We start from the raw sequence: 27,700 nt of genomic DNA, 5'->3' as shown, positions 1-27,700 counted from the left end.
CACTCAGCCACAGAATCTATCTCGCTACCTGTTAACTGTCTGAGGTTTGATCAGGTTTTGCAGCCTTGGTGTCCGAGTTGACCCAAAGATGAACTTACGAGAATATATCTGCTCCATCACCCAGACCTTTTATTTTTGCCTCTGCAAAGGACACCCATCCACACCTTTTTGTTACCTCTAGACTTGACTATTGCAGTGCTCGCTCAGCTGACCTTCAAACTGCCACTCTCCAAACACTTGAGCTCATCTAAAACAATGCTACCTATATCTGAACTTGCTCCGAGTCTCATTCGTCCATGTGCTTGCTGATCTGTATTGGCTCATCACAATTTTAAAGTTCAAGCCCTGCCCCTCTGTCCCTTTATGATCTTGGTACCATTATCTCTGTAACCTTCCCAGCCGTACATCCCTCTACAAGCTCAAGCACTCTTCCAAATCTAGCCTTTTCAACATTACCAATTTAATTACTCCACAAGTAAGCCATGACTTCAGTCCTGAGACTCGAGCTCTGGAGTTCCTTCCATAAGTTTCTCTATCTCTTTCTCATTCAAGCCACTCCTTAAAACAAATTCCTGTGCAATCACGGAATGTTTTATTGCTTTTTTTGTGAGGGCCACGAAGAATCCAGCACGAGTTTTAAGGATACAAAGTAATAACATTTATTCACAATAACATATTATATATGTATATATATAATAGCAGCAGCAACTTCCCTTGCTGCACACTCATTCCTGCTGGTTCCTAAACTGGCCAGCTTTATTTATACTTGGAGTTTACTAATGGTTTCTCCGCCCCCCTCATTGGGGAAGCTCATACTCCCACAGGATTGTGGGATTGTCATTAGTCCCCAGCCAATGGTAAGTAGGCAGGTTATAACATCGCCCCCACCCCCCCCCCCCCCCCCCCCCCCAAAAAGTACAAGGAATCCACCGAAGACCCTGGCGAAGGAGGGCGTCGGACTCGTTTTGCCGCAGGCCGGACAGCATTTGCACGCGGCGCTGGATCAGGCGGCGTGTAACGAGACGGAGACCAGCGCTTCCGTGATGAACGGCGCAACGGTTGTACATCCACGGCCCTTGGACCCGAGGATTCCCCCTCTGATGCATCCTGTGTCTCGATCTCAGAGTCAGAGTCTGCTGCCTCCGTCATGTCAGCATCTCTATCTCCATTTGATTCTGTAACGACCTGCGCAGGCTTCGAGTGAGGCACAAGTGGAAGATTGCGAGGACTACCTTCCCTTGTCTCTGGTCTCTGCAGCTGTAAAAAATGAGCTCCGGGGGCGGGGAATCTTTTGAGGGGATAGTCTTCTGGACCGAACGTGATCTACATGTTTGCGCTGGAGACGACACTGGGCTTGCACCTGGTAAGATATAGGGCCCGTTTGGCGAAAGATTACACCAGGAACCCACTGGGCACCACCAGCAAAATTCCGAACACCAGCAAAATGCACCCGTCACCGCATGGGGGGTGGTCCTATACGTAAACAAAAAGCGAGCCAGTCTCGTGTCCATTGATCCGGAAGACTGCTTATTTAGGCCTCTTTTGAATGTCTGCACTGCGCGCTCTGCCAACCCATTTGAAGCCAGGTGGTAAGGGGCAGTGCGGATATGGCGTATGCCATTCATCATCGTGAACCTCGCAAACTCCTCACTCGTGAATGGAGTGCTGTTATCCGTGACCAGCACCTCGGGGAGGCCATGCGTACTAAACGACAAACGCATCTTTTCAATTGTTGCGCAGGACGTTGTCCCCTGCATCTTATGCACCTCTAGCCATTTAGTCTGGGTGTCAATTAATAGAAGGAACATGGATCCTTGAAAAGGGCCTGCGAAATCTGCACGCAAGCGTGCCCAAGGCCGCCCTGGCCATTCCCAGTGATGTAGGGGCGCGGCCGGCGGACGCTTCTGATGCTCCTCACAAATGGAGCGGTTTTGGGCCACCTTCTCAATGTCGGTGTCGAGGCCTGGCTACCAGACATAACTCTGGGCCAACATTTTCATTTTGGTCACACCTGGATGCCCATTGTGCAAGTCTGTTAGTATCAGCTCCTGGCCTTTTTCCGGGACAATCACACGCGTCCCCCACAAGAGGATGCTGTCTTCCACGCTGAATTCTGACAGCTTGGAGGAAAATGCCCGCAATTCGCCTGGGAGCTGTCTATGCTGCCCACCATACAGAACTATGTGCCAAACCTTTGACAGGACTGGCTCCGTCTGGGTCCACTCACGGATCTGTGATGCCGTGACAGGCACGGTGTCCATAAAATTTAGGGTTGCAACCACCTCACCGGTCGTGGGGGTCGACATGGGGCCGGTCGATAAAGGCAATCGGCTCAGTGCGTCGGCATTTGCTATCTGCATACCTGGTTTGTGCTCCAGAGAATACTCGTATGCAACAAGCAACAAAGCCCAGCGCTGGATCCGTGCGGAAGCAATGGGCGGTATTGGCGTATCCTCTCTGAAAAGACCCAGCAGAGGCTCATGATCAGTCACGATAGTGAAATGGCGGCCATACATGTACTGGTGGAAGCGTTTCACCGCAAAAACCACTGCCAGGCCCCCCTCCTCGATCTGCGCGTACTTTTTCTCCGCTGCAGTCAATGTGCGGGAGGTGAAAGCTATCGGTCGCTCGGCCCCGTTCTCCATCTTGTGGGACAGGACGGCCCCAATACCATACGGGGATGCATCACATGTGATGAGCAAAGGCTTTCCAGGATCATAGTGGGTTAGTAACCCAAACGTCGACAAATGTTGCTTTACCCGCCGGAAAGCGGTTTCTTGCGGCTGACCCCAAACCCAGGTGTGATTTTTCTTTAGCAGAAGGTGCAAAGGGGCCAGCGTCGTTGCCATGTTGGGGAGGAACTTCCCGTAATAGTTTGCGAGACCGAGAAAAGAACGAAGATGCGACGTGTCAGTCGGGGCGGGGACCTGTTGAATTGCACGCACCTTCTCTGCGACGGGGTGCAAACCTTCGCGGTCCACCCGATAACCTAGGTAGACTACGTCCTTTGCCTGAAATACGCACTTTGTGCGACATAAACGGACTCCAGCCTCCGAAAGGCGTCTAAGGACAGGCTCCAGATTTTCCAAATGTTCCTGCTCTGACATCCCTGTAATCAAAACGTCATCTAAGTAGACAGCAACACGTAGTAAACCTCTCCAAATGCCCTCCATAACACGTTGAAAAATTGCGCAGGCAGAGGATACTCCAAAGGGCAACCGTGTATATTCATACAGGCCCCGGTGTGTATTAATCGTTACAGATGGTCGGGAGGCAGGGTCCAGCTCCAACTGCAGGTAGGCGGGACTCATAACTAATTTTGTGAACGAGAGTCCACCTGCAAGCTTCGCGTAGAGATCCTCTATGCGAGGCATTGGATATCGGTCGAGTCGGGAAGCCGTATTCACGGAAAGTTTATAGTCGCCACACAAGCGAACTGTGGCATCTGGCTTCATTACAGGTACAATTGGTGCTGCCCAGTCAGCAAAACGGACGGGCCTGATAATACCCAAACTCTCCAAACGAGTGAGCTCCCCTTCTACCTTCTCGAGCAAGGCGTAAGGCACCGGGTGCGCCCGGAAATAGTGCGGCGAGGCTCCTGGTTCGACTTGGATACGGGCTGCGGCCCCTTTTATTTTCCCCAAACCAGGCTGGAATACATCTGGGTATCGTCCTAGCACCTCAGTCAACCCTTCAGAAACTGTTTGGAGGATGTGCTGCCATTGCAACCGCAAATGGCGCAACCAGTCCCGATCCAACAGGCTGGGCCCATGGCCGCGCACCACGATAAGTGGGAAACGCCCCCCCTGGCGCCCATAAACAACAGGGGTCATTGTAGTTCCTGCAATGTCCAGTGGTTCCCCCGTGTAGGTGGCCAACCTGGCGTGTGAGTCGATTAATGTAAGGGTCTGTATAACCTGCTTGATGCAGTCGAATGTCCTCTGGGCAATCACGGAGACCGCTGCGCCAGTATCCAACTCCATCTCAAGCGGGTGGCCATTGACCCGTACTGTCTCCTTAATGGGGGCCACACGGGGAGCTGCCACACAATGCAGCTGCAGGCAGTCATCCTCCGTCTCCACGTCCTCAGGAGTAGTCGCCGCAGGTTCATACACATGGAAGGTACAGCCCCTGGGCTGGTCCCAGTTACGGCCCCTGGGCTGGTCCCAGTTTCGGTCAGAACGACGGCACCTCTGCCGCCCCCACGACCGCCGTCCGCGACGGGGTCGGCGCCTACAAGTCTGACACGGACATGGCTCCTCGTCCATTGGTTCTGGAGAAGGCTCCCTTCGGGGAGGAATGTCCGACGGCCAATGGCGTCGGTCCAGACGTTGCCTCGCCCAAGGTACCGCAGGAGTGCGGGGGGACGTTTTCGGACGGAAGTGGTTGCGCCCCAAGGCATGCACTTCCATTCCCTGTAGCTCCTGCACTCCTTGTTCTGCGCTCTCTCGGGCCAATACTATTTGAATGGCCTGTTGAAAAGTCAATGTTGGCTCAGCTAACAACTTTCTCTGGGTAGCCGCATTGTTAATACGCAAACCAAACGGTCGCGTAACATTTCTGACAAGGTCTCACCATAGTCACAGTACTCCTTAATCCTGCGTAGCCTGGATAGAAAATCGGCAAGGGATTCTCCTGGGGTCCTCTCAGTGGTATTAAACCGGTAACGCTGGACTATCGTGGATGGGGTTGGGTTAAAATGTTGCCCCACTATATTCACAAGTTCATCAAACGTTTTGGTGTCCGCCGCAGCTGGGTACGTAAGGCTCCTAATCACCCCAAACGTATGCGGTCCGCAGGTGGTGAGCAATATGACCACCTGCCGCTCGTTTATTGTTATATTGTTTGCCCGAAAATAGTAACGCATCCGTTGTGTGTACTGGTTCCAGCTTTCCAGCGCAGCATCAAAAACATCCAAACGTACAGAGGCATGGTATAATAGAAAACAACTTCCAACCTGTATCCAACAAAAATCCAGGGAGGAGGCTTCAGCAGTGTAGACAGCTATTCACTTTAACCTTCGTCGCCAGTTTTGTGAGGGCCACGAAGAATCCAGCACGAGTTTTAAGGATACAAAGTAATAACATTTATTTACAATAACATATATATATATATATATATATATATATATATGTATAACAGCAGCAGCAACTTCCCTTGCTGCACACTCCTTCCTGCTACTGGTTCCTAAACTGGCCAGCATTATTTATACTTGGAGTTTACCAATGGTTTCTCCGCACCCCTCGTTGGGGAAGCTCATACTCCCACAGGATTGTGGGATTGTCATTAGTCCCCAGCCAATGGTAAGTAGGCAGGTTATAACAGCTTTACAGGTTGTTATTGAAACCTATTTCATCTCCTTTGTCATTCCTTAAAACCTATTGCATTGATCAATCATCGATCCTAATGAGGCTCAGAGCCAAATTTTAAATGCTCCTATGATGTGCCTTGGGGTGTTCCACTCAGTCAAAGATAATAAATGGGTGAGAAAAGGACTGTTCTAATATGGTTTTGTTCATGAGCTGGCAGCATTGCAAGTGAGGGAATAATTGTATTTAATTTCTCCTCTTGTACCCTTGTTCACCACGATTCAGTACACACTGTTTTCAGCCATTTGGGGAAGCAATAGTACGCACAATATAAAACTGCAAGCTTTGCATAAGTGTTGCCTCACTGTTCGGGAATCTGCTTTGCATTATGAAAACGATACCTTCCACAGCCTGCCAACTGCTGCTGCATGAACCGGTTGTATAAATAGAAGTCATGTAAATGTTAAACAGTTAAGTGCAGCTAGGTGATTCAAATGACAGCTTATTGTTTCAAGAGTGGTAACAGCTGAGCTTGGCTAAGTAAATTTAATAAGTTACAGGATGTGCCCTGTTTCCTCCTGGTTAAACAAATTGTCCCTTATCAATTATGAGCAGTTGCAATTAAATCTAGTTTTAACTCCGAAATTGTTGCAACACCATTGACTTTGAAAAAGGTACACCACTTTGTCCACGCTGTCTTAAATGAACAGCCATTTGATGTTTTTTTTTTTTTAGATGAAAAGTAATGACTTGGAAAAGCTTCTTTTGGTTATTTTGCAACCTTAAAATGAACCCGGTGGCTTTTAATTCAGTGCATGGTATTAGCTTTACATGAAATCATAATATTGCAGGAGCAAAATATAGGGTTCAATTTAACAGCCACATTGAGCGACAGCACAATGGGGCTGTTGGATTGAAAAAGAGGCCAAAATCTGGAACTGCAGCGGGTGCCGTTCGGTTTGTAATTTAACCGGCTCGCTCCCCCGGCGCAATGATGATCGTCGCGTGGCGAGAAACCAAAAATCACCAATTACAGCCAATCTCCACACCATTACCGGGAACGACCCCCTATCTAACAGCCTCCCGTGATCTAACTCCCTCCCTAGCAAGTGGTCACACGGGGGCCGATTAGTACACCTTTTTAAAAATGTGAAGCTGGCGGAGTAGCTGCTGTGGGGATCCGAGGAGTAGCCATCGCCGATCCCACTGAGGACCTTGCTAATGACGCCACTGAGGCGAGACCCGATATAATGAGCAACATGTAGCCACCAGGCTGTCATTAATGGTGCATCGGAATGCTTAAAATGCAGTCCCGATGTTTCAAACGCTCTGGTGGTGCACAGCAGTAGGACGCCCACTCCCAGAAGGTCCCCTGCTTTGGGGTGGTCCGCTGTGCCCTCCACAATCTTGCACAACAGCAAGGCAAATGTTGGAGGTAGAGGAGGAGAAGTAACGTGTGGGTACATCCGAGGAGGGGCTGGGCCAGGAGGGGTTGGAGGACGAGCCCGGGGAGGATCCGCAGGACCAGCCAGAAGATGGAGGGCAGGTGGAAGTGGCAACGGTCCGGCATGCCCAGAGGGCGAGGGAGTCACTCATCCTCACACGCTTCACGTCGGGTGGCTCTCATGAGCCACGCTCTTCATGAATCTTTGGGGGGGGGGGGGGGGGGACACAGATGTGGGCACCACTTCTGGGCATGGGTGGGCTGGAGCATGGCATTGTGCTGAGCGGAGGCGGTGCCAGGCGCATGGTCGGCGAGGGGGGGGGGGTTGACAGGCGGGACCGGAGCCAAGCGGCAGGTGCCAACTCATCTGTACGGCCCAGTGTTTAGTTTCTTGCGGCACTGGGTGCCCTGAGCTGATGGCTGCTGCCACGTCCTCCCGCAGCACTGGCTGCCCTGTGGCTGACCTTCTGAGGCCCTCAGGGGAACAGGGCATCCTTTCTGGACTCCACCGTGTCCATCGTTTGACCAGGTCGGCATCCCTGAATCGTGAAACTGGTCTGCGCGGTGGCATGGCTGCGACCTGTCTGGGATTTGCTTTGCAGGCTCGGTTTACGTGCAGCACCCCCTTGTTAAAGGGGAGCTGCCGGATGCGGTCCCGGCAAATCAGCCGGCGGGACAGTAATTTGTGGCGTGAAGCCCGTGGGCCTTGTTAAATGGACCAATTACCATTAGATAATGGTGACGGCCTTGCCGGGTCAGCTGTCGGGATATTCCCGGCATTTCCCGCTCACTACCACACTTAACAATTTCGGTTAGATCGCGTCCTCAGCATTTGCTACTGACATTTATGTGCGTGTACACACAAACACGCATACGTGCCCCTTAAGTGGTAGATATTGGTAGGTCCCCTTATATGATTACATCTGCCTAGTCAATTAATTATTTTTAGCCTTGATATAACTGTATTTCTTGCTTTCAAATAACATGCTCTTTCTGCCTTACAGTAGGTATTACATGCTGGTTCTGACATACATTGGTGTACTAAGGATTTCAAATAGCATGTAGTCGGAAGGTCAGAACGCAATGGTGGTCAACATGTATTGGGTTAAGTACTAGTGTAAAAATCAAGGGGGAGATGCTATTTACAGCACCAACAGTGTCAGCAGGGTCTCAGTTGTTGGCGCTCTCTCGTCTGAATCAGATGGTTCTGGGCTCAAGACTCATTCCAACACTGAAACAGCAAGGAAACCAAAGCTGACCCTCCAGTGCAGTACTGAGGGAGTATTGCACTGAGGGAATACTGCACTTTTAGAGGTGCTGGCATTTGGTTGAGACACTAAGCCAAATCTGCCGCTCAAGTTGTCGTAAGTGGTTCTATGGCACTATTTTAGAGTCATTGAGATATATCATCTCTGGTGTCCTGCCCAATTTACATCTCTCAACTAACATCACAAAAACAAATTGTTCAATTATTATCACATTGCCGATTTTGAGAGTTTTCTCTTCACACTTTGAAGCCTCTGGTATTCATGGAAAGCATTGCATGTGGGTGAGTCTTTTTCCCAGTGAAAGAAAGTGGGAAATGATTTGGCCTCGAGGCTGAAAAAGAGAAGTTGGACCATTGGAGCTGGTAATGTTTGGAATGTGTTGTATACAATGAGCACAGGGTGAACAGGTATCCGGCTGAGGGGATAAATTAGACAAAAATATTTCTGATTGAAAAGTAAAGATGATGGCTGAAACAAACTGAAAAGTAAAGATAATGGCCGAGGGTTGCGAGAGGTGGGTGATCTATAAGGGAGTTGAGAGTTATGGATGGGGGGCAAGCAGGAAAGTGGAATTAAGGTTCAGTCTGATCATCCATGATTTTATTGAACTATGGAGTAGGCTTGATACACCGAATGAGGGGTCTAATCCTACTCCTTTCGGGTGAATTCTTCGAGCAAGATCCAAGCCTGAGATAATAAGTAGAGAGGGGAACCAAAGTGGAAAATAAGACTGGCAAAGAAAAAATTTTAACAAGAGAACCCCAAAATCTTCTGTATCCAAACATGGCATGTAAACAGCAGGTAGTAAGAGGAGGGTTTGAACCTTATTCGGGACAAAGAAAGTGACGTATGCTTGTAGGCGCAAGTATGTAAGTGCTTTGTTTTGTTGTATACTGAGAAGCGGATGCTGACAAATTATCAGTTGGAGTGATGGTAGAGGTGATGTAATGATGGGCAGGATGTATTGGAAAGGCAGACTATACTAAAGAGTGGATAGGTTGCCTGTTCCCGATGGTTTGCATCCCGGGTTGTTCAAGGAAGTGGGCATGGAGATAGTGGAAGGATTTGCCATAATGCTCCAATCTTTCCTTGATTACGGGGAGAGGATTGCTGCGGCATCCTTTTTCAAGAAAGTCTGTATGAAACCATAACTTATAAGGAAAATTAGAGATAGTATTAGATTCAAAGAAGAGGCATACAAATTAGCAAAAAAAAAAGCAATAGAGCTGAGGATTGGGAACAGTTTAAATTTCAGCAAAGACGGACCAAGGGATTGATTAAGAAGGAGTAAATGCAATATGAAAGAAAGCTAGCAGCGAACATAAAAACTGAAAGTTTCTGTAGGTATGTAAAGAGAAAAAGATTAATAAAAACTTAGTCAGAAACGGAGAACTCATAACAGGGAACAAAGAAATGGTTGAGGAACTAAATGCATACTTTGCTTTTGTCTTCACAAAGGAAGACACAAATAATGTACTGGAAGTTCTGAGAAACAACAAGTTTCAGTAAGTAGCTGAAGGAAATTAGTATTAGTAAAGAAATAGTTTTGGGGAAATTAATGAGATTGTAGGCGGATAAATCTCCAGAGCCTGATAATCTTCATCCCAGATTACTTAAGGAAGTGGCCCTAGAAATAGTAGATCAATTGATGGTCAATTCCCAAATATCTTTGGACTCTGGAATGGTTCCTACAAATGTAAACCCACTATTCAAAAAAGGAGATAGAGAGAAAACAAGGAACTATAGACCAGTGAGCCTAACATCGGTAGTAGGGAAGTTGCTGTAGTCCATTTTCAAGGATTTCATAACACAGCATTTGGAAAGCAATGGCATAATCTGACAAAATCAACATGGATTTATGATAGGGACATCATGCTTGACAAATCTACTGGAATTCTTTGAAGATGTAACTAGTAGAGTCAGCTAAGGTAGTGGAGACGAACACTTTAGGAACTTTCAAGCAGTTATTGGATAGGCATATGGAGTGCACTAGAATGATTGGGAGTATGTTGATTTGATCTTAGTTTCAGACTAGTTCGGCACAACATCGTGGGCCGAAGGGCCTGTACTGTGCTGTACAATTCTATGTTCCATATAAGAGTTGACCAGGGAGACCCGATGGATATGGTTTATTTTGACTTTCAGAAGTTTTTCACCAAGGTTTCCATGGCAGATTACTATGCAAAGTTAAAGTGAATGGGATTAGGGTTGTACCTTGAGATGGATAGAAAGCAGACAGGAAGCAAAAAAGTTGGAATAAATGGGTCTTTTTCCGATTGACAGGCAGTGACTGGTGGGGTACCGCAGGGATCTGTGCAAGGACCCCAAGTGTTCACATTGTATATTAATGATTTGGACGAGGGAACTCCAAATTTACAGATGATACAAAGTTAGATGGCAGGGTGAACTGTGAGGATGATGCAAAGATGCTTCAGCAGGTTGGACAGGCTGATTGAGTGGGCATATGCAGGGCATAATGTGGAAAATGTGAGGTTCACCGCTTCGGTAGCAAAAATAGGAAGGCAGATTATTATTTGAATTGGTGTCCTCGTGCATCAGTCACTGAAAGTGCGAAGGGATAGCAGGCCGCCAAACAGGCAAATAGTATGTTGGCCTTCATAGCAAAAGGATTTAAGTATAGGAATAGAGATGTTTTACTGCAATTGTATAGGGTATTTGTGAGGCTACATCTGGAGTATTGTGTGCAGTTTTTGTATCCATATTTGAGGAAGGATTTTCTTGCTGTGGAGGGAGTGTAGCAAAGGTTTACCAAGTTGATTCCTGCGATGGCAGGACTAAGTCGGTTAGTATTATTTTCATTGGAGTTGAGAAGAGTGAGAGGGGATCTCATAGAGACTTACAAAATTCTAATAGAATTAGACAGGGTAGATTCAGAAAGAATGTTCCTGATGGTGGGGAGTCCAGAACTAGGGGTTATAGTTTGAGGATAAGGGGTAAACCTTTTAGGACTTGTGGTGATCTGTATATCTGTGTATATTAAGCAAGGGGTCAATGGAGATGCAACACAACTGAGCAATCACTGGAGAGAGCACGGGAGGTATAAAAACACGAACAGAAAGTCAGCAGACACTTCACAGGAACGGGAGCTGGTAGCAAGACAGACAGGCAGCTCAAATGTAACTTAAAGTTAAGCACTGAATAGAAAACAAACTTGCAATAAAGCATCTACTTCAACTTCAAGGCTACGAGTGTTATTAAGACACAAGGAACAACACATGGTACCAGGAGACTTCAGAACACTTACTATAACACTATGCAAGCTGCAGACACAAAAAGACCAAAATGGCAAGGAAAACTCCTACCGGACATTCGACGTGGGAAGACTTCTCTAATTCGATGATATCTGTTGGAACCCCACCTCAGCTGAACACAACCGGTAATTTAAGTAATGACTGGAAAAGATTTAAACAAATGTTCGATATTACATATATATATATCATAGCTAATGATTTAAAAGCAGCCTCAGAAGAAATTAAAATAGCTCTGCTCGTCACAGAACATGAAGCTAGAGAAATATATACTTGCTTTAAATACGTGAAAGGTGAAGACAGCACCAAATTAGAAGTAATACTAAAAGAATTTGAAGATCACTGTGGAATTTGAACAGTACTGTATGCTCTTAGAGACCAAATTGCACAGGGAATGACTGATGCAAAACTCAAATAATCAAAACCTGAACAGAAAGGGTTAACTCCGAAAATCGTGATTGAAAAGTCCAGATCGAAAGGAAAAAGTAACTTTAATGTCTTACAAAGCAAAAACGCTGAAATCCACTCCAAAATGGTGTCTGAGCACATTTTACAATCTCCGTGGAACAAAAGACGAAAATCTGCGTCTACGCATGCGCAGGAAACAGAAGCCGCACATGCGCAGTTAAAATCAGCCGTTTTGCCTTCTGCGCATGCGCAGTGCAAAGAAAAGATCGCAACATTCGAAGATGGGTCTGCGCATGCGCAGTGTACAAAAACCCGCTAAGTAAAGGTAGATCGATGTGCGCATGCGCAATCGAGTCCCACGCATGATGTCTCGAACATCATGACGTCAGAGGATCCTGACTACGCCCACTTATAAGGGAAATGCCCGAAAATTGAAAACAAGAAACTTAAAGCTGTAAAACCGAATTTTCTTACCTCAATGCCTGAACGTTTACCAGCAGTGGAAGATAACTTTCGCAACACCCTGGAACAAGCAGTCTGCACCACCCAAAGTGAAGAGAACGATAACAAATGCGAAACAAAAAAAGATGAAGAGAACGAAAACACATCCGAAACAAAAAAAGATGATTTGTTTGTCGAACAATCCTACCCAGACATGGCTGAGTTATTTGGATATGCTGATCACAGCATCAGCAACACGGTTGCAAAGCTCAACATGACTCTACTCCGGGTACATGAATCCAATACCATGATGCCATGGCAGATCGTCGAGACATTGGATGACAGCAATACCCAAGAAGAAGACAACGTCACACACAGAGCACAGAACAACTCCGTTGAGAGATTGACTCCACAGAGAGAACACTGCATGACTCCACAGAGAGAGCGACGCAAGCCTCCACAGACAGCTCGTTGACAGACTCCAAAATGGAAGCAAAGAAACACTCCATTGCAAACGCCATGCATGATCAAAACCATGAAGGTCAACCCACCATATCTGAGCAACCACAAGCAGACTATGAAAGTCTACCAAGCTCACATAATCAAGAAGAAGACGATGTAAGTCTACCCACTGCATGCGAAAACAGTGACAGTGTCATCACACTCGACATACAGGAGGTGCAGGATCACAACGAGACTGACAGATCTCAGCTCGTCTGTACAGAAGCACAGAGTAGGGCTACTCACGAGTCCAGAGAGACCACGTCAATTGAAATCTTGAAGATTTTGACTCCAGAAGAGGAGCACCAAGGCCAACAAGAAAATGAAATTGTGAAGATTTTGTCTCCAGAACAGGGGCACCAATAAAGCAAAGAAGAGGAATCAAATCCACCACAAATGACTGGTGTCACCAACATCAATGCAACATCAGACCATTCTCGAAACAAAACGCTCAAGGTAACAGATACCACAAAGAACACTGGCACCAATTACGCAAATTATCCACACACAACACTCATTGAGCGCAACAAGAACAACAAAAAACGCAAGAAGCACTGCAGAAACAAGAACAAAAACAGCAACAACAAAAACTGCAAGCACAACAACAAAAACTACAAGAACAAAAACAACAAGAAGCATAACAAAGACACCAACAAGCACGACACGAAAAACGATGAAAACAACAGAAACAGAAACAACAAGCACAACAAGAACAACGACGAAAACAACAAAAACCAGAAGAACGACAACGAAAACAGCAAAGACAGATACGACAAAAATAGCAACAAGAACGACACCGAAAACAACAAAGACAGAAACAACAACAATGAAACAACCTGTACAAAATGGTACAATGCTGCACATGAAGGACAATGCCACAGCACACTGCAAAACATTGACAAGACTACAAACATGCCATGGCATGACAACGAATCGCACAAATTCACATCTGTTCCAGAACAAGCAAGCACACCAGCTTTCAAGGCAGATGACACACTAAATCAATACCACAAGCACAGAAGAAAAGTCCATGTCACTCAACATCAGTGGTTCAACCACTCAAGCACCTCGGAATGACTTGTTGGTTACTTAGAAACAAGAACACCAACAACATTCACAACAGAGTTGCAATATCAATATCGCCACGTCAACAACGAAAAAGAAAAAACTCAACGAACAAATTCATCAAGTTTGGACTCTCAAATGTTTTTATTAAGATTGGACTCATAAATCTTAATTGGCTTTGTAAAATATCCAATATCATCATCACTTGGACAGATATACATATCACAAGTAATCTAACTGTTTTGTACAATTTTCTTTAACACTACAGAAAATATGTAAAGAAAAAAGGGGGGATGTGGTGATCTGTATATCTGTGTATATTAAGCAAGGGGTCAATGTAGATGCAATACAACTGAGCAATCACTAGAGGGAGCACGGGAGGTATAAAAACACACAAACAGGAAGTCAGCAGACACTTCACAGGAACGGGAGCTGGTGGCAAGACAGACAGGCAGCTCAAATGTAACTTAAAGTTAAGCACTGAAGAGAAAACAAACTCACAGTAAAGCATCTACTTCAACTTCAAGACTACGAGTGTTATTAAGACACCAGGAACAACACAGGACTGAGGTGAGGAGAAATTTCTTCATCCAGGGAGTGGTAAATCTGTGGAATTCATTACCACAGAAAGTAGTTGAGGCTAAAACTTTGTATAATTTCAAGAAGGAATTTGATATAGCTCTTGGGCTAAATATGGAGGAGGATTATCTCCTATAATTTGGGGGGCGAAATCCAGGTATTGAACTTGATCAGCCATGATCATAATGCATGGTGGATCAGGCCTGAAGGGCAGAATGGCCGCCTTGTGCTTCTATTTTCTGTGTTTCTATTCCTGGTAGCTTTTTGGGTAAGATTTTAGAAACTAGAATCAGGGAACTTGGAGAGGTTTGAGTTAATTAAGGACAGCCAATACTGACTTGTAAAAAGCAAATCCTATCCGACATATCCAATTGAATTTGTTTGAGAAAGTAACACAGAAGCTTTGTTAAAGAGAACAAAATAGATGCTATCTACTTGGATTTTAACAAACCATTTGACAAAGTGTCATGTAAATGGTTTGTTAACAAAGTTAAGGTTTGTGGAATAAAGGTGTCCCTTTTTATGTTAACCACCAATCTATTCTCATACTCTCTTTTTGTCCCTCATTACATCTTATAGATCTCTTCTGTACTTCCTATATGCAGTGCTGCTCTCGACTGTGTTATGAAACCTACAATTGTCATTTTAACCTTGGTACAGATATTTGTAACTTGATTATTTTAGATAAGAGTTTTTGTCTTCCGGTCAACACTCTTTCCAAATAATTTTGGGATGCATGCTCCATGAGTTTTAAATTATAATATAGTTAGATTGGGTAGCATAAAGAAGGGTGGTAGGTGCACATGTTTACTGGAATGACTTGAAGGTTAGGAGAAGACTTGGTAGGTTACTAAATGCCAGTCCCAATGCATGATTCAATAGCAGTTTCAAAAGTGATGGTTAATTCTATATTTGTGTTACAAGTTGGACTGCTACACGCAAGGGACTGAGTTCCAATGAATAAAAAAATCTGGAAAAGGATTCCATTGATTTGGAAGAGCTCCATTATTGTTATGTAACGTTTTGCTCCTGTTGTTCATGAGCTATTTTGATGTGAATCAGCAGTAGCTCCTAAACTGCAAGCAAACATTAGACATCTGACCTGAGTTTGAGCAGCCTTTTTGGTGTTATTCTGCTATTGTTTTAGAGGACAACCACTGATATACCCAGTAAGCTCTATTCCACCAATTGGCAAGCTATAAAGAAGACTAATATCATGCGCATACCCTGTGTAGTCCAAGAGAAAAAAGGTAATTGTCTTTTCTTGGTCGAACTGATTTGGGTATGACTTCAACGTAAACGGAAAATGCTGGATAATCGCAGCATGTACTACAGCATCTGTGACGACAGAAGAGAGTTAATGTTTCAACTCTGGATGACAGACTTGAAAGGTTAGCTCTGTTCTCTCCACAGGTGCTGTCAGGCCTGCTGAGATTTTCCAGCATTTTCTGTTTCAGATCCAGCATCCTCAGTAATTTGCATTCATCTTAGTGGAAAGAACTTAACCTTGAAAGCTCCACCACTTGACTTGCTTTTCTATTCTCTGCTGGGTTTTTTTCAATCTTTTTCTGCTAGAGAAAAGTAGTAGGGGTGGGGTGGGTGTAATGTTTGATTTTCTACTCACTTGTATTCAGGTGTCATTTGTATACAGTTTTGTTTTCTTGCCTAGCCATGAACACCAGCCAGCCCATCACACCAACTCACCTCCCATCCATTAACTCTGTCTACACCTCCCGCTGCTTTGGGAAAGCAGGCAGCATAATAGAAGACCCCTCCCACCCGGCTTATTCACTCTTCTAACTTCTTCCATCGGGCAGGAGATATAAATGTCTGAGACAGATTCAAAAACAGCTTCTTCCCCAGACTCCTAAACTACCCTCTTATGAACTGATCAGATCTCGTCACACATCTTCTCTACTGAGTAGTACTACACTCCTGTATGCTTCACCCGATGCCTGTGTTTATTATGTATTTACATTGTATATTTTTTGTTTGCTCTATGTATTTTCTTTTCATGTACGGATTGACCTGTCTGAACTGTACTCCGAACAATACTTTTCACTGTACCTCGGTACATGTGAGGATAAAGAAATCCAATCCAATCCATTGCTAACCAATAAGGTTGATTCTGTTTGCACTGAAAGTTGACTTTTAGGTAATGCACCTAAAAGAAGGCCAAGAAAAATATATTTATTGCCATAGCAGGGTTATGCTATGTGTTCAATTTTTGTAGCATTGTGTTTCCCCGGTGGTTTCTAATCTCTGCTGAATACTGTCAAAAGTTAATTACATTTTCTAGGGTGTCGGACTTTGCAAAACAAATATAGTACTTGGCAAAATTAACAATGGAATGTGCTTTAGTAATACAATCCTATTTCTATGCAGGTGGACAATCCGGTGTCAATTTTAACGCAAGAAATGAGCAAACATTTTTTACAATCAAAGAGTGAAGCAGATAAATATAAGGTAAATTTGTGTTTTGTGTTGCGATAATATGCTAGTTCAAAAGTATAAAACAAGTCAGTTTCTTCTGCCTTTCCCAAACATTTTCAGCAATCAAAGCAATAATTTTAATTTGAAGACACCGACCATTTTATTTATTTTTTAAAGTTCTTTATGAAAGCGACTCAGCTCGAGCAAATGCGAGATGATTATTCCTACATCATGCAGACAAAGGCACTAACAAATGAGAAAATTGAAAAACAGGATGAAGTAAGTAAAAGTGTGTATAGTTCCCTTTGTTCTATTGAATGTTGTATGACTCAAATATAACTGCATTTTTGTTCTGGTTCTTAATTATTCCTTTGACCGTTCTGTTAATTCTTAAATGATTACAAAATATTTCATACCTCTACTTCATCCAATGATTCAACGTATGATTTTTTTTTTAAAATGAAGAGTTTCATTCTGTTGGCCCAGAATTACGTTTTGTTAGTGTTGATCCCATCCATCTGTTTTACTCTTGACTTCAAGCACACGTGGTTAAGCAGTCTCTATGCCAGGCATTGTCAAACTCGGGGGTGCGACCCACGGGTGGGTCGCGGGCGGCGTCGAGAGGGCCATGGAGCCGCCCGTCGCGGCGCTCCCGATCGTGCAAATCCGCGCGCCACAGCAGCTGGCTTTCTAATGTCGGCTGCGAGCGGCCTTCAAAATGGCCAGGAACAGATTTAAAAAATTCGGCCACACTGAGCATGTGTGCCCGATCATCGGTGCACATGCGCATAACAGATGACCAGGGATGCATGCGCATTGCGGCCGCATTTTTTTAATATGGTCGCAGCCTTTTTTTTCCCCAAGTTCAGGGGGGCCAAAGGGATAAAGGGGCCATTTTGGCCAAAGGGACCCAAAACCATTTTCTCAATTTTTGTCAGCAACAAACAAGGTAAGAAAAAATGGTGGGCCGCGAAGGTCGGCCGGGTTGGGACCCGAAGGTTGGCCGGTTGGTAAAAATGGGTCCCCGGAAAAAAAGTTTTACAAACACTGCTCTATGCAGTACAATTCCTACACTTTGTATCAAATTTGATTTGATTTGAGTGAGAGGTATTTGAAATCCTGATACACTTTCACTGTTATAAAGCTTACCTGTGTAGTTTTTGGGGAAAGGTGGATGAGGGGAAGAAATAAACAAAATTAGGCTATGTTCAACTGGCCTGCAGAGATAAGCTCCTGATACGACTGACTTGTTCAAGTTTTCCAATTGTGCTGTCAAAATGAATGCAAAATGGAAAAGACAGCAGGTCAAATGGCATCTGTCAAGAAAACACAAGTGGATTTGACTCAACTGATCAATGGTTTATACTTCAAATGTCAGCTGAATTGTGATTTGCTGTTGATCGGCTGAGTGTTTCCAGTGTTTTTGATTTTGTTCTGTTTGTTCATTTGGGTAAGTAAAATAGCATAGATTCCTCTTAATTTCTACACCATAATTAAGCCATTTCCTTAATGAAGCAGAATTGTGAATGTTCAAATTAAGAGCAGACATAGAGCATTTGGCTGCTCGAACCTGGTCCATCATTGAACAAGATCATGACTGATCTGATTGTAGTCTACTTTTATTAGGGCTTTAACATTTCATTGCAAACTTTATATAAGACAAGACCAAAATAGGTTTTTACACAATTTACAGCCACTGTTGTTCAGGCATTAATTTACCAGCAAACTGTCCCTTCCCTGTATTTTTCTTGGGTGCTTTTGTGCTCCTACAATCCCTGGAAGCACCGATTTCCCCACTACAGCGAAGTCGATCCTAGTGTAGACCCTGTGGACCTGGGCGAATAAGGGGTACAACTTCTCCCTTATGTGCGTGAACGTCCATAGATCCGCTGCCGCCATCTGCTCAATGAAGTCATTCAGCTGTCTCGCCATGCTTGACTGTTTCCCTGCTTTGGGGCTGGATTTGTCCGAACGTGGGTCCTGTACACAGTTGAAGTCTCCCACCATCATGAGTCGGTGGGTGCCTGTGTTGGGGATTTCTGCCATGGTTTTCTTTATGAATTCTACATTATCCGAGTTGGGAGTGTATAAGTTTACAAGGACCACTGGTGCCCCTTCCAGGACACCGCTAACCATGACATATCGTCCCCCTGGGTCCGTAACTATCATGGTCACCTTGAATGCCATCCTCTTAATGAGGAGTATGGCCACACCCCCTAGCCCTTGTCCCATAAATCGCCTGGTATGTCTGTCTTACCCAACTCTTTCTTACCCTCAGTCGGTTCTCACCCAGGTACGTCTCTTGAGGAAGATTGCATTGGTCTTCAAATTGGCGAACACTCTGGATCTTTTCTCAGGGCTGTTGAGTCCCCTGGCGTTCCAGGTGACTATTCTGATGGGGGGGGATCTGTTTCCCCATCTCCTGCGGGGTCAGCCGTACCTACCTCGTGATGCACCCCTGCATTCCGGGTTTTCCTTTGTTTGGGGGCCATCCGAGATGGCCTTTGTCACCATACTGACCATGTGCATGCAACCCTGCACTGCGGGGTTTTCCTTTGTCCAGGGGCTATCCAAGATGGCTGTCATTACCATACTCTCCAGGTGGATGTTCCCCTGCAGTCCAAGATTTCCCTTTACTTTGGGGGTCATCCAAGATGGCTGTTTTTGTTGTTCGTGTTCTTTATGTTGTCATGTGCAACCCGTCATAACTAGAGTTTTACCCAGCCCGTCGCCTCCCCTCCCTTCTACCTCCCAGATTCTTTCTCTGAGCCTGTCTCCCCCTCCTCCACACACTCCCTTGGGACGACCCCCCCCCCTCCTTATAGTTTTACCCCCCTTCTGCCAGGAACTTCTCCCCCCATGCACCCCCCCCCCCCCCCCTCCCTTCCCCCATACTTCTCTGTGCTTGACTGCTCGTGTGTGGTTTCCCCCCGGGACCTTTGGCTTCCTGTTGTGTTCCTCCTCCCTCTTCTCCCCCTCCCCCTCTCCCATCTTCATCTCTGTCGATTCTGCATCTTGCAGCTCTCACCCATTCCTTCCTGAGACTTATAATAGATTGAAAACAAGGCAGCCTATCCCACGTAATTGTCCTCTAAAGTTCGTTCTCAATGCTGCTGCCTTCCCAGTCCGTGTCTGCGCACAAATGTAGCTGGTGAGGTGAAATAATGTTCTTCTCCTTGAAAGGTTACCCGGAACTTTGCCGGGTACAGCATCCCAAACCAAACCCTGTTCTTGTACATGACCCCCTTGGCTCATTGAATTCGGCCCGGCGCTTGGCCAGGTCTGTCCCAATGTCCTGGTATATCTAGATCAAGTGTTCCTCCCATTTACAGGATCTTGTGTCTCGCCCAGTTCAGGATCCTCTCTCTATCCTGGCACCACTGCAGCTTTGCAATGATGGCCCGTTGTTGATCTTAGTTTTTGGCATCAGCTGGAGTGACCTGTGTGTTCTGTCTGTCTCTGGGAGTTTGGGGAAGTTCTCTTACCCTGACCAGCTTGCCCAGCCGCTGGGCATATACTCAGTGGGATCCTGTCCTCAATGTCCTCTGGTAGGCCCACAATGGATGTTCTGGCAGCGCGACTTGTTCTCCTGATTCTTTACCTTCTCTTCGAGTGTTCCTTGGGTCGCTACCAACCTTGCCACCTCTGTCTCCAATGAGGCGATTCGGTCACTTTGGTCGGTCGCTACTTTTTCCAGCTCTCTTATCATCACTTCCTGCGCCTCCAGCCGTAGCTCCGTCTTTTCCAGCGCAGCCTCAAAGTCGAGGGAATCTGTGTCTGCCGCCTTCACCATTGCCATTATCTCCAGCTTAATAGTGTCTCAGGGCTTTAGGAGCTCCTGTGTAAGGAGCTCCATGCACTGGCTTATTGGCAGATAGTTCTGCATGCGCATTGGTGATCCGGCCCACTCGGTTGCGACTCGCTCCTGGTGTTCGCTGCCTCGTTCTTTCTCTCCAGACTCCTGCTAACTCTACCATCTCTTCTGCTTTTTGAGCTGTTCGCGGGCATCTCTTTGTATCTGTGGTGACCTTGGAGGAGGGTAAGGGGTGGTTTGCAGGCTTAGTGGCCTGTTTTGATTTAAAAGTTCCAAATTTGAAACTTCCAGGAGGAGAGCCATCTTTCCTGCGACCGCTCAGCACAGAAGTGTGACACTTCCTTTCAGACCCTAGGAAGAAGTCCATCATGACGAAGACTTGTCACCTTTTAGTTCTAATAGTTTTTTCAGTACCCTTTCCCTGGTGATTGTAATTGGTTCACATTCCTCTCTTCCTCTCTCCCTTTTGCCTATTGATGCCCATTTTTCTGGCATGTTATTTGTATCCTGTACATTGAAGACGAATGCAAGATATCTGTTCCAATTCGTGTACCATGTCCTTGTTTTCCATTACTATTTCCCCAGACTCTCTCCAGAGGACCAGCATTCATTTTTTTTTTCTTTTTAAATGCAGTTAGAAACCATTAATATGTTTTTACATTTCTAGTTAACTTTCTCTCATGTTCTTTTTTTTAAAGCTATTCTTTGCTACCTTTTTATATTCTGTCTAATCTTCTAACCTACCACTAATGTTTGCAATTTTACTTGCTTTCTTTGGCTACAGTTGTTTGTGATACCTTTCATGAAAAGCTGATCTGTTCAGTTAACTGTCCATCAACATTTTGAGAAAACAGCTACATTGAATATTTGGCAGATTTCCAAGTCATAAACTGGGAAACTGTTCACCAAATAGAATAGAAATGAATCACATTTGGACTTTGTGTCCAGGAAAACATGGGGATTAATCTTTAATGGCACTGTGACACTGAAGAATATATTCCCTTAAGGCAACAGTATAATACCTAAAAGCTTTTCTGTCTTAATATATATTTTTCAGCCCTATAATAATTATTGTGTAGCATCAACCATATCCTGATCAAGCACTTTCTTCCTGTTCAGCTTGCTTGTGTCACTCTTCCATTTAGCATATTTTGCTCCATTTTGATCACTTGTTCATATCATAGTTATCTCACATTTACACACCAGAGTTGCATTTGCCACTTGAGTTAAACCACTATTTAATCCTGTTGACTCTGGTTGTAATAATTATGTTGCATCCTATTGTGAATGAAAAAATTAGCTATCAAGCACCAAATTTGAATCAAAATATTATTGACATCATTGAGGATCAAAAGAACCTCCCTTAAGTACCCTCTTCATGTTGTCTTTCAATCAAAACAAATCTTGTATATTTTTCCCTCGTTTTAAGCCACTTATTTGTACTTACTCATTTATGACAATCTGTGTCCTTTCCTTGGAAGCTAGTTGCTCATGAACATTACTGAAAGTTTCCCAAAAATTCTATGCGATAATGTGGACTATATTTTCATCCCTTATATATAATGAACATTATTCAAAACTATAATTTATTTACATACATTTTTGATTCGTAATCAAGTCCATTCATAGTGACCTAGTATATGATGAACCTAAAATGCAGCCTCAATGTATGTGCTTTAGTAAGTAGTTTTTGTGATTCGTAGGAGCAAAGGGCCGGTGCAGACACGATGGGCTGAATGACCTCCTTCTGCACTGTAGATTTTATGTTCTATGTTCTATGTATCATGCATGATTTCAATCTTTTAAAAAGAACCTATCGGAGCTAAAGGATCAAGTTAAGCAAAAGGAAGACCGTTACAAAAGCCTTTCTTCGCTGAATGAACTACAGGATAAGCTGGAGCAACTTAGGAATCGAATGGCCTGGGCATTGGTGAGCACTAAAAATAAAGTTTTGCCTTGGAGAAGTGTCTCATAGGAATTATACTATATTTTGTTTCTTGTGGTTACATAAATTAATTCACAGGCATAGATGGCGGTTGATATTGGTGGATGGAGGGTGGTAGTGATTGAAGTGTAGTTGTCCCTTAATAGACCACCCTCGTGCTTCCTACCTTCCTTTGACCCATTATTAGTTGGACACTTACCTTTTGCAGAGTCTGAAGTAAATTTGCATCATTGTCAACGTAAGATTCCTGGGTTGATGATCATTTGATCCAGTAACTTTCTTCCAACAATCATTTTATGGTGTATATTTAGTCTGTCACTGGACAGATGTGCTGCAATAACGGCAACTAGTAATGCTGGTATTTTAAGAATAGTAGAAGACTGCTTCTGCTTTAATGAAATAGATTTAAGCCAAGAAGTTCCGCAGAAGTTCTAGCGCGGCTTGAAATATTTTGAAGAGTCTAACAGTCTAATTTCAATTTGAATGCTTGGTTGAGCTGTGGGAGTGAGTTTGTGTGTGTGTGTACACACAGTATCGCAGCGCCATTCCAGGCAACCGATGTTCCTGAACTCTAGGGGGGTGGGGGGAGAAAACCCTTTCCCAAATAATATCTGATATTATGCAACTTTGTCAGCTAAATCCAGCCGATAGTTACCACCAACGCGTTATCTTTAGGTTTGGAAAAGTCTTTCTTCTATTCAGCGTAGTTGTTCTCTGAAATCTCTAAAAATCAGTAGAATTCAGACTGGAGTTCTCTACTTTTGGCGAGCTGCTGTTTTTTATTTATTAATTTATGCGATGTGGGTGTTGCTGTCCAGACCAGCAATTATTGCCCATCTCTAGTTTCCCTTGAGAAGATGGTGAGCTGCAGTCCCTGAGGTGTAGGTACACCCACAGTGCTCTGAGGGAGGAAGTTCCAGGAATTTGACCCAGTGACAGTGAAGGAATGGCGATATATTTCCAAATAAGGATGATGAGTGACTTGGGGAACTTCCAGATAGTGGTGGCCCCAGGTATCCACTGCTCTTGTCCTTCTAGATGGTAGTGGTCATGGGTTTGGAGGGTGCTGCCTAAGGAACCTGAATGAGTTCCTGCAATGCATATTGTAGATGGTACATACAATTGCCACTGTTGGTTGGTGATGGAGCGATTGAATGTTTGTGGAAGGGGGAGCAATCAAGCGGGCTGCTCTGTCCTGGATGGTGTTGAGCTTCTCGAGTGTTGTTGGAACTGCACTCATTCAGGCAAGTGGAGAGTATTCCATTATGCTCCTGACTTGTGCCTTGTAGATGGTGGACAGGCTTTTTGGGGTCAGGTGGTGAGTTACTCGCCGCACTATTCCCATCCTTTGACCTGCTCTGTTGGACATCGTATTTATGTGGCTAGTCCAGTTCAGTTTCTTGTCAATGGTAACTTCCCCCCCCCTCCCCAGGATGTTGATAGTGGGAGATTCCGCGATGGTGATGCCATTGAATGTTTAAGGGTTAGATCCAATCTTGTTAGAGGTAGTTATTACCCAGCATTTATGTGGTGTGAATGTTACTTGTCAGCCGAAGCCTGGATATTGTCCATGTCTTGCTGCATTTGGACATGAACTGCTTCAGTGTCTGCGGTGTGGTGAATGATGCTGAACATTGTGCAGTCATCAGCAAACGTCCCCACTTGTGACCTTATTATGGAAAGAAGGTCATTGATGAAACAGCTGAAGATGGTTGGGCTTAGGACACTACCCTGATAAACTCCTGCAGTGATGTGCTGGAGCTGTGATGATTGACCTCCAACAATCACAGCCATCTTCCTTTGTGCCAGTTATAACTCCAACCAGGCGAAAGATTTCTCCTGATTCCCATTGACTCCAGTTTTGCCAGGGCTCTTTGATGCCATACTCAGTCAAATGTTGCCATGATGTTGATTGCAGTCACTCTCGCCTCACATGTGGAGTTCAGCTCTTTTGTTCGTGTTTGAACCAAGGCTGCAATGAAGTCAGGAGCTGAAGACCCTGACGCAACCCAAACTGAGCATCTGCGACCAGGTTATTGCAGAGTAAGTGCCACTTGAGAGCACTGTTGATGACTCCTTCCTTCACTTTGCTGATGTTGGAGACTAGTATGATTGGGTGATAATTGACGGGGTTGGATTTGTCCCGTTTCTTGTGAACAGGACACACCTCACCAATTTTCCACAATGCTGGGTAGATGCCACTATTGTAGCTGTACAACAATCAACATCCTGGGGGTTACCATTGATCAGGAGCTGGACTAGCCACATTAATACCGTGGCTACCAGGGAAGGTCAAAGGCTAGGAATCCTACGGTGAGTTACTCACCTCCTGACCCCCAAAGCCTGTCCACCATCTATAAGGCACAAGTCAGGAGTGCACTGGAATACTCTCTACTTGCCTGGATGAGTACAGCTCCAACAACACTCAAGAAGCTTGACACCATCCAGGACAACGCAGCCCGCTTGATTGTTCCTCCTTTCACAAACCCCGACCACTACCATCTAGAAGGACAAGTGCAGCAGAGACCTGGAAACACCACCACCTGAAGGTTCCCCTCCAAGTCACTTACCATCCCGACTTGGAAATATTTTGTCGTTCCTTCACTGACGCTGGGGCAAAATCCTGGACGACCCTCCCAATAGCGTAGTGGATATACCTACACCTGAAGGACTGCAGCGGTTTAAGAAGACAACGCATCACCCCCTTCTGATGGGCAATAAATGCTGGTCTAACCAGCGACGCCCACATTCTGTAAATGAATTTTTTTTTAAATTGTCAATCAAAGACACCTTTCAGATTGCTGCAATTGTCAGTTCCCATTTTATCAAATTCTTTATTTTATCTTAACTTTATTTTTATTCTGGATTTTACTCCATTTTTGAATCTTCAAGTATCCACATTCCCCATCTACCCTGATGACCTTTGAGTCCCTTGCCCAACAAGAATCTATATACCTCTGCCTCTACCGCCTTCTGATGCAGAGTTCCAAAGTCGCTCAACCATCTGAGAGAAAAATGTACTCCGCTATCCTAGAAATGTGCCCTGTAGTTCTGCACTCACCCACAAGAGGAGACACCCTTTCAACGCCCACCTTGTTGTTAACGTTCAGGATCTGGGGCGTCATTCTCCGACCCCCCGCCGGGTCGGAGAATCGCCGTGGGCTGGCGTGAATCCCACCCCTGCTGGTTGCCGAAGTCTCCGGCACCGGATATTCGGCGGGGTGGGAATCGGGCCGTGCCGGTTGGCCCCCCCCCCCCGCTGGATTCTCCGGCCCGGATGGGCCGAAGTCCCGCCGATAAATTGTCTGTCCCGCCGGCGTGGATTAAACCACCTTTTGAACAGCGGGACAAGGCGGCGTGGGCGGGCTCCGGGGTCCTGGGGGGGGGGGGGGGGCGCGGGGCGATCTGGCCCCGGGGGGGTGCCCCCACAGTGGCCTTCCCCACGATCGGGGCCCACCGATCCGCGGGCGGGCCTGTGCCGTGGGCCCACTCTTTCCCTTCCACCTCCGTCACGGTCTCCACCATGGCGGAGGCGGAAGAGACTCCCTCCACTGCGCATGCGTGGGAAACTGTCAGCGGCCGCTGATGCTCCCGCGCATGCGCCGCCCGGAGATGTAATTTCCGCGCCAGCTGGCGGGGCAACAAAGGCCGTTTCCGCCAGCTGGCGGGGCGGAAATTCCTCCGGCGCCGGCCTAGCCCCTCAATGTTGGGGCTCGGCCCCCAAAGATGCGGAGCATTCCGCACCTTTAGGGCGGCGCGATGCCCGTCTGATTGGCGCCACTTTCTCAGTTTCACCCCTCACTCTTCTAAAGTAGTGGAAACAAGCCCAGCCTTTCCAAGTTATCCTTATAAGATAACCCACTCATTTACTAGGTATGAACCTAGTAAAACCGCATTAAAGGCATTCACATCTTTCCTCAATTAAGGAAATTGATACTGCACATAGTGTTTGAGATGTGGCCTCACCAATGTGCTGTATAACTGAAAGATAACATCCTTAATTTTATGCTCAATTCCTCTTGTAATAAATTATAGCATTCCATTAGCCTTCTTGATTACTTGCTGCACTTGCATACTAACTTTTTGCGACTCATGCAATGTCAAACTAACTGGCCTATAGTTTCCTATTTTCTGTCTCCCTCCCGCCCTTGAATTGAGGGGTTATATTTGCTACTTTCCAGTCTAATGAAACCTTCCTAGAATCTAATGAATTTTGGAAAGTTAACATCCGTGTACCTCCCATCTCAGACGCCAACTCGTCAGAGGATGAAGTCCACCATACACTGAGATTTGTCAGCCCATAGTTCCATCAGTTTGCTCAGTACCACTTGCTTAATGATTGTAATTTCACCAAGTTTCTCTCTTTCCCTCCAACTCCCGATTTACAGTTATTTCTGGAACATTACTTGTGCACGCTATTGAATATGGAAGCAAAATATCAGTTCATTTCATCTGTCATTTCCTTATTATCTCCTATTATCCCCCATTCTCACTCTCTAGAGGACCAACACTAACTTTAGTTTTTTCCTGTTTAATTACCCATAGAACCACTTGCTATATGTTTTAACATTCCTAGCTAGATTCTTCTCACTCTAATTTAATTCTGATTAACCTTTGTTCTCTGCTGTTTTTTATATTCTGACCAATCATCTGACCTGCCACTCTGCCCAGTTATTTTCTTCAGTTTGATGCTTTATTTAACTGCCTGAATCAACTATGGATGGTGGCTCCTCCCTTTTGGATTTTTATTTACAGCAAGAATATGCGGACTTTGAAATATCCCCATAAATGTCTGCCACTGCCCCTCTATTGATCTACCGCCTAGCTTAGTATCTCATTTCTTTTCGCCTCACTCAATTTTCATGCCCATGTGGTTGCTCTTATTTATGTTTAAAATACTAGCCTTGGACCCATTCTTCTCCCTTTGAAACTGGATGTAAAATGCAATGATATTGTGGTTGCTGTTACCTCGGGGGGCCTTTAATCATAGAATTTACAGTGCAGAAGGAGGCCATTCGGCCCATCGGGTCTGCGCCGGCTCTCTGAAAGAGCATCCTACCCAACTGCACACCTCCACCCTATCCCCATAACCCAGTAACCCCACCCAACACTAAGGGCAATTTTGGACACTAAGGGCAATTTATCATGGCCAATCCACCTAACCTGCACATCTTTGGACTGTGGGAGGAAACCGGAGCACCTGGAGGAAACCCACGCACACACG

General features: G+C 45.3%; 1 protein-coding gene across 3 annotated transcripts in view; it reads left to right on the top strand.

Annotated features, from left to right (window-relative positions):
• Positions 1–27,700, top strand: part of LOC140410571 (structural maintenance of chromosomes protein 6-like) — a 166,782-nt gene that overhangs the window by 32,692 nt on the left and 106,390 nt on the right. For all 3 annotated transcript variants that reach the window (XM_072498831.1, XM_072498833.1, XM_072498832.1), the window contains exons 7-9: positions 16,670–16,750; positions 16,895–16,996; positions 22,342–22,461. In XM_072498831.1, coding sequence (XP_072354932.1) covers positions 16,670–16,750; positions 16,895–16,996; positions 22,342–22,461 — 303 coding nt within the window. The remainder of the gene's footprint in view (positions 1–16,669; positions 16,751–16,894; positions 16,997–22,341; positions 22,462–27,700) is intronic.

The sequence above is a fragment of the Scyliorhinus torazame genome, chromosome 4 (genome assembly GCF_047496885.1).
Source record: "Scyliorhinus torazame isolate Kashiwa2021f chromosome 4, sScyTor2.1, whole genome shotgun sequence".
NCBI lineage: Eukaryota > Metazoa > Chordata > Chondrichthyes > Carcharhiniformes > Scyliorhinidae > Scyliorhinus > Scyliorhinus torazame.
This window is presented reverse-complemented; position numbering and strand designations above follow the sequence as displayed.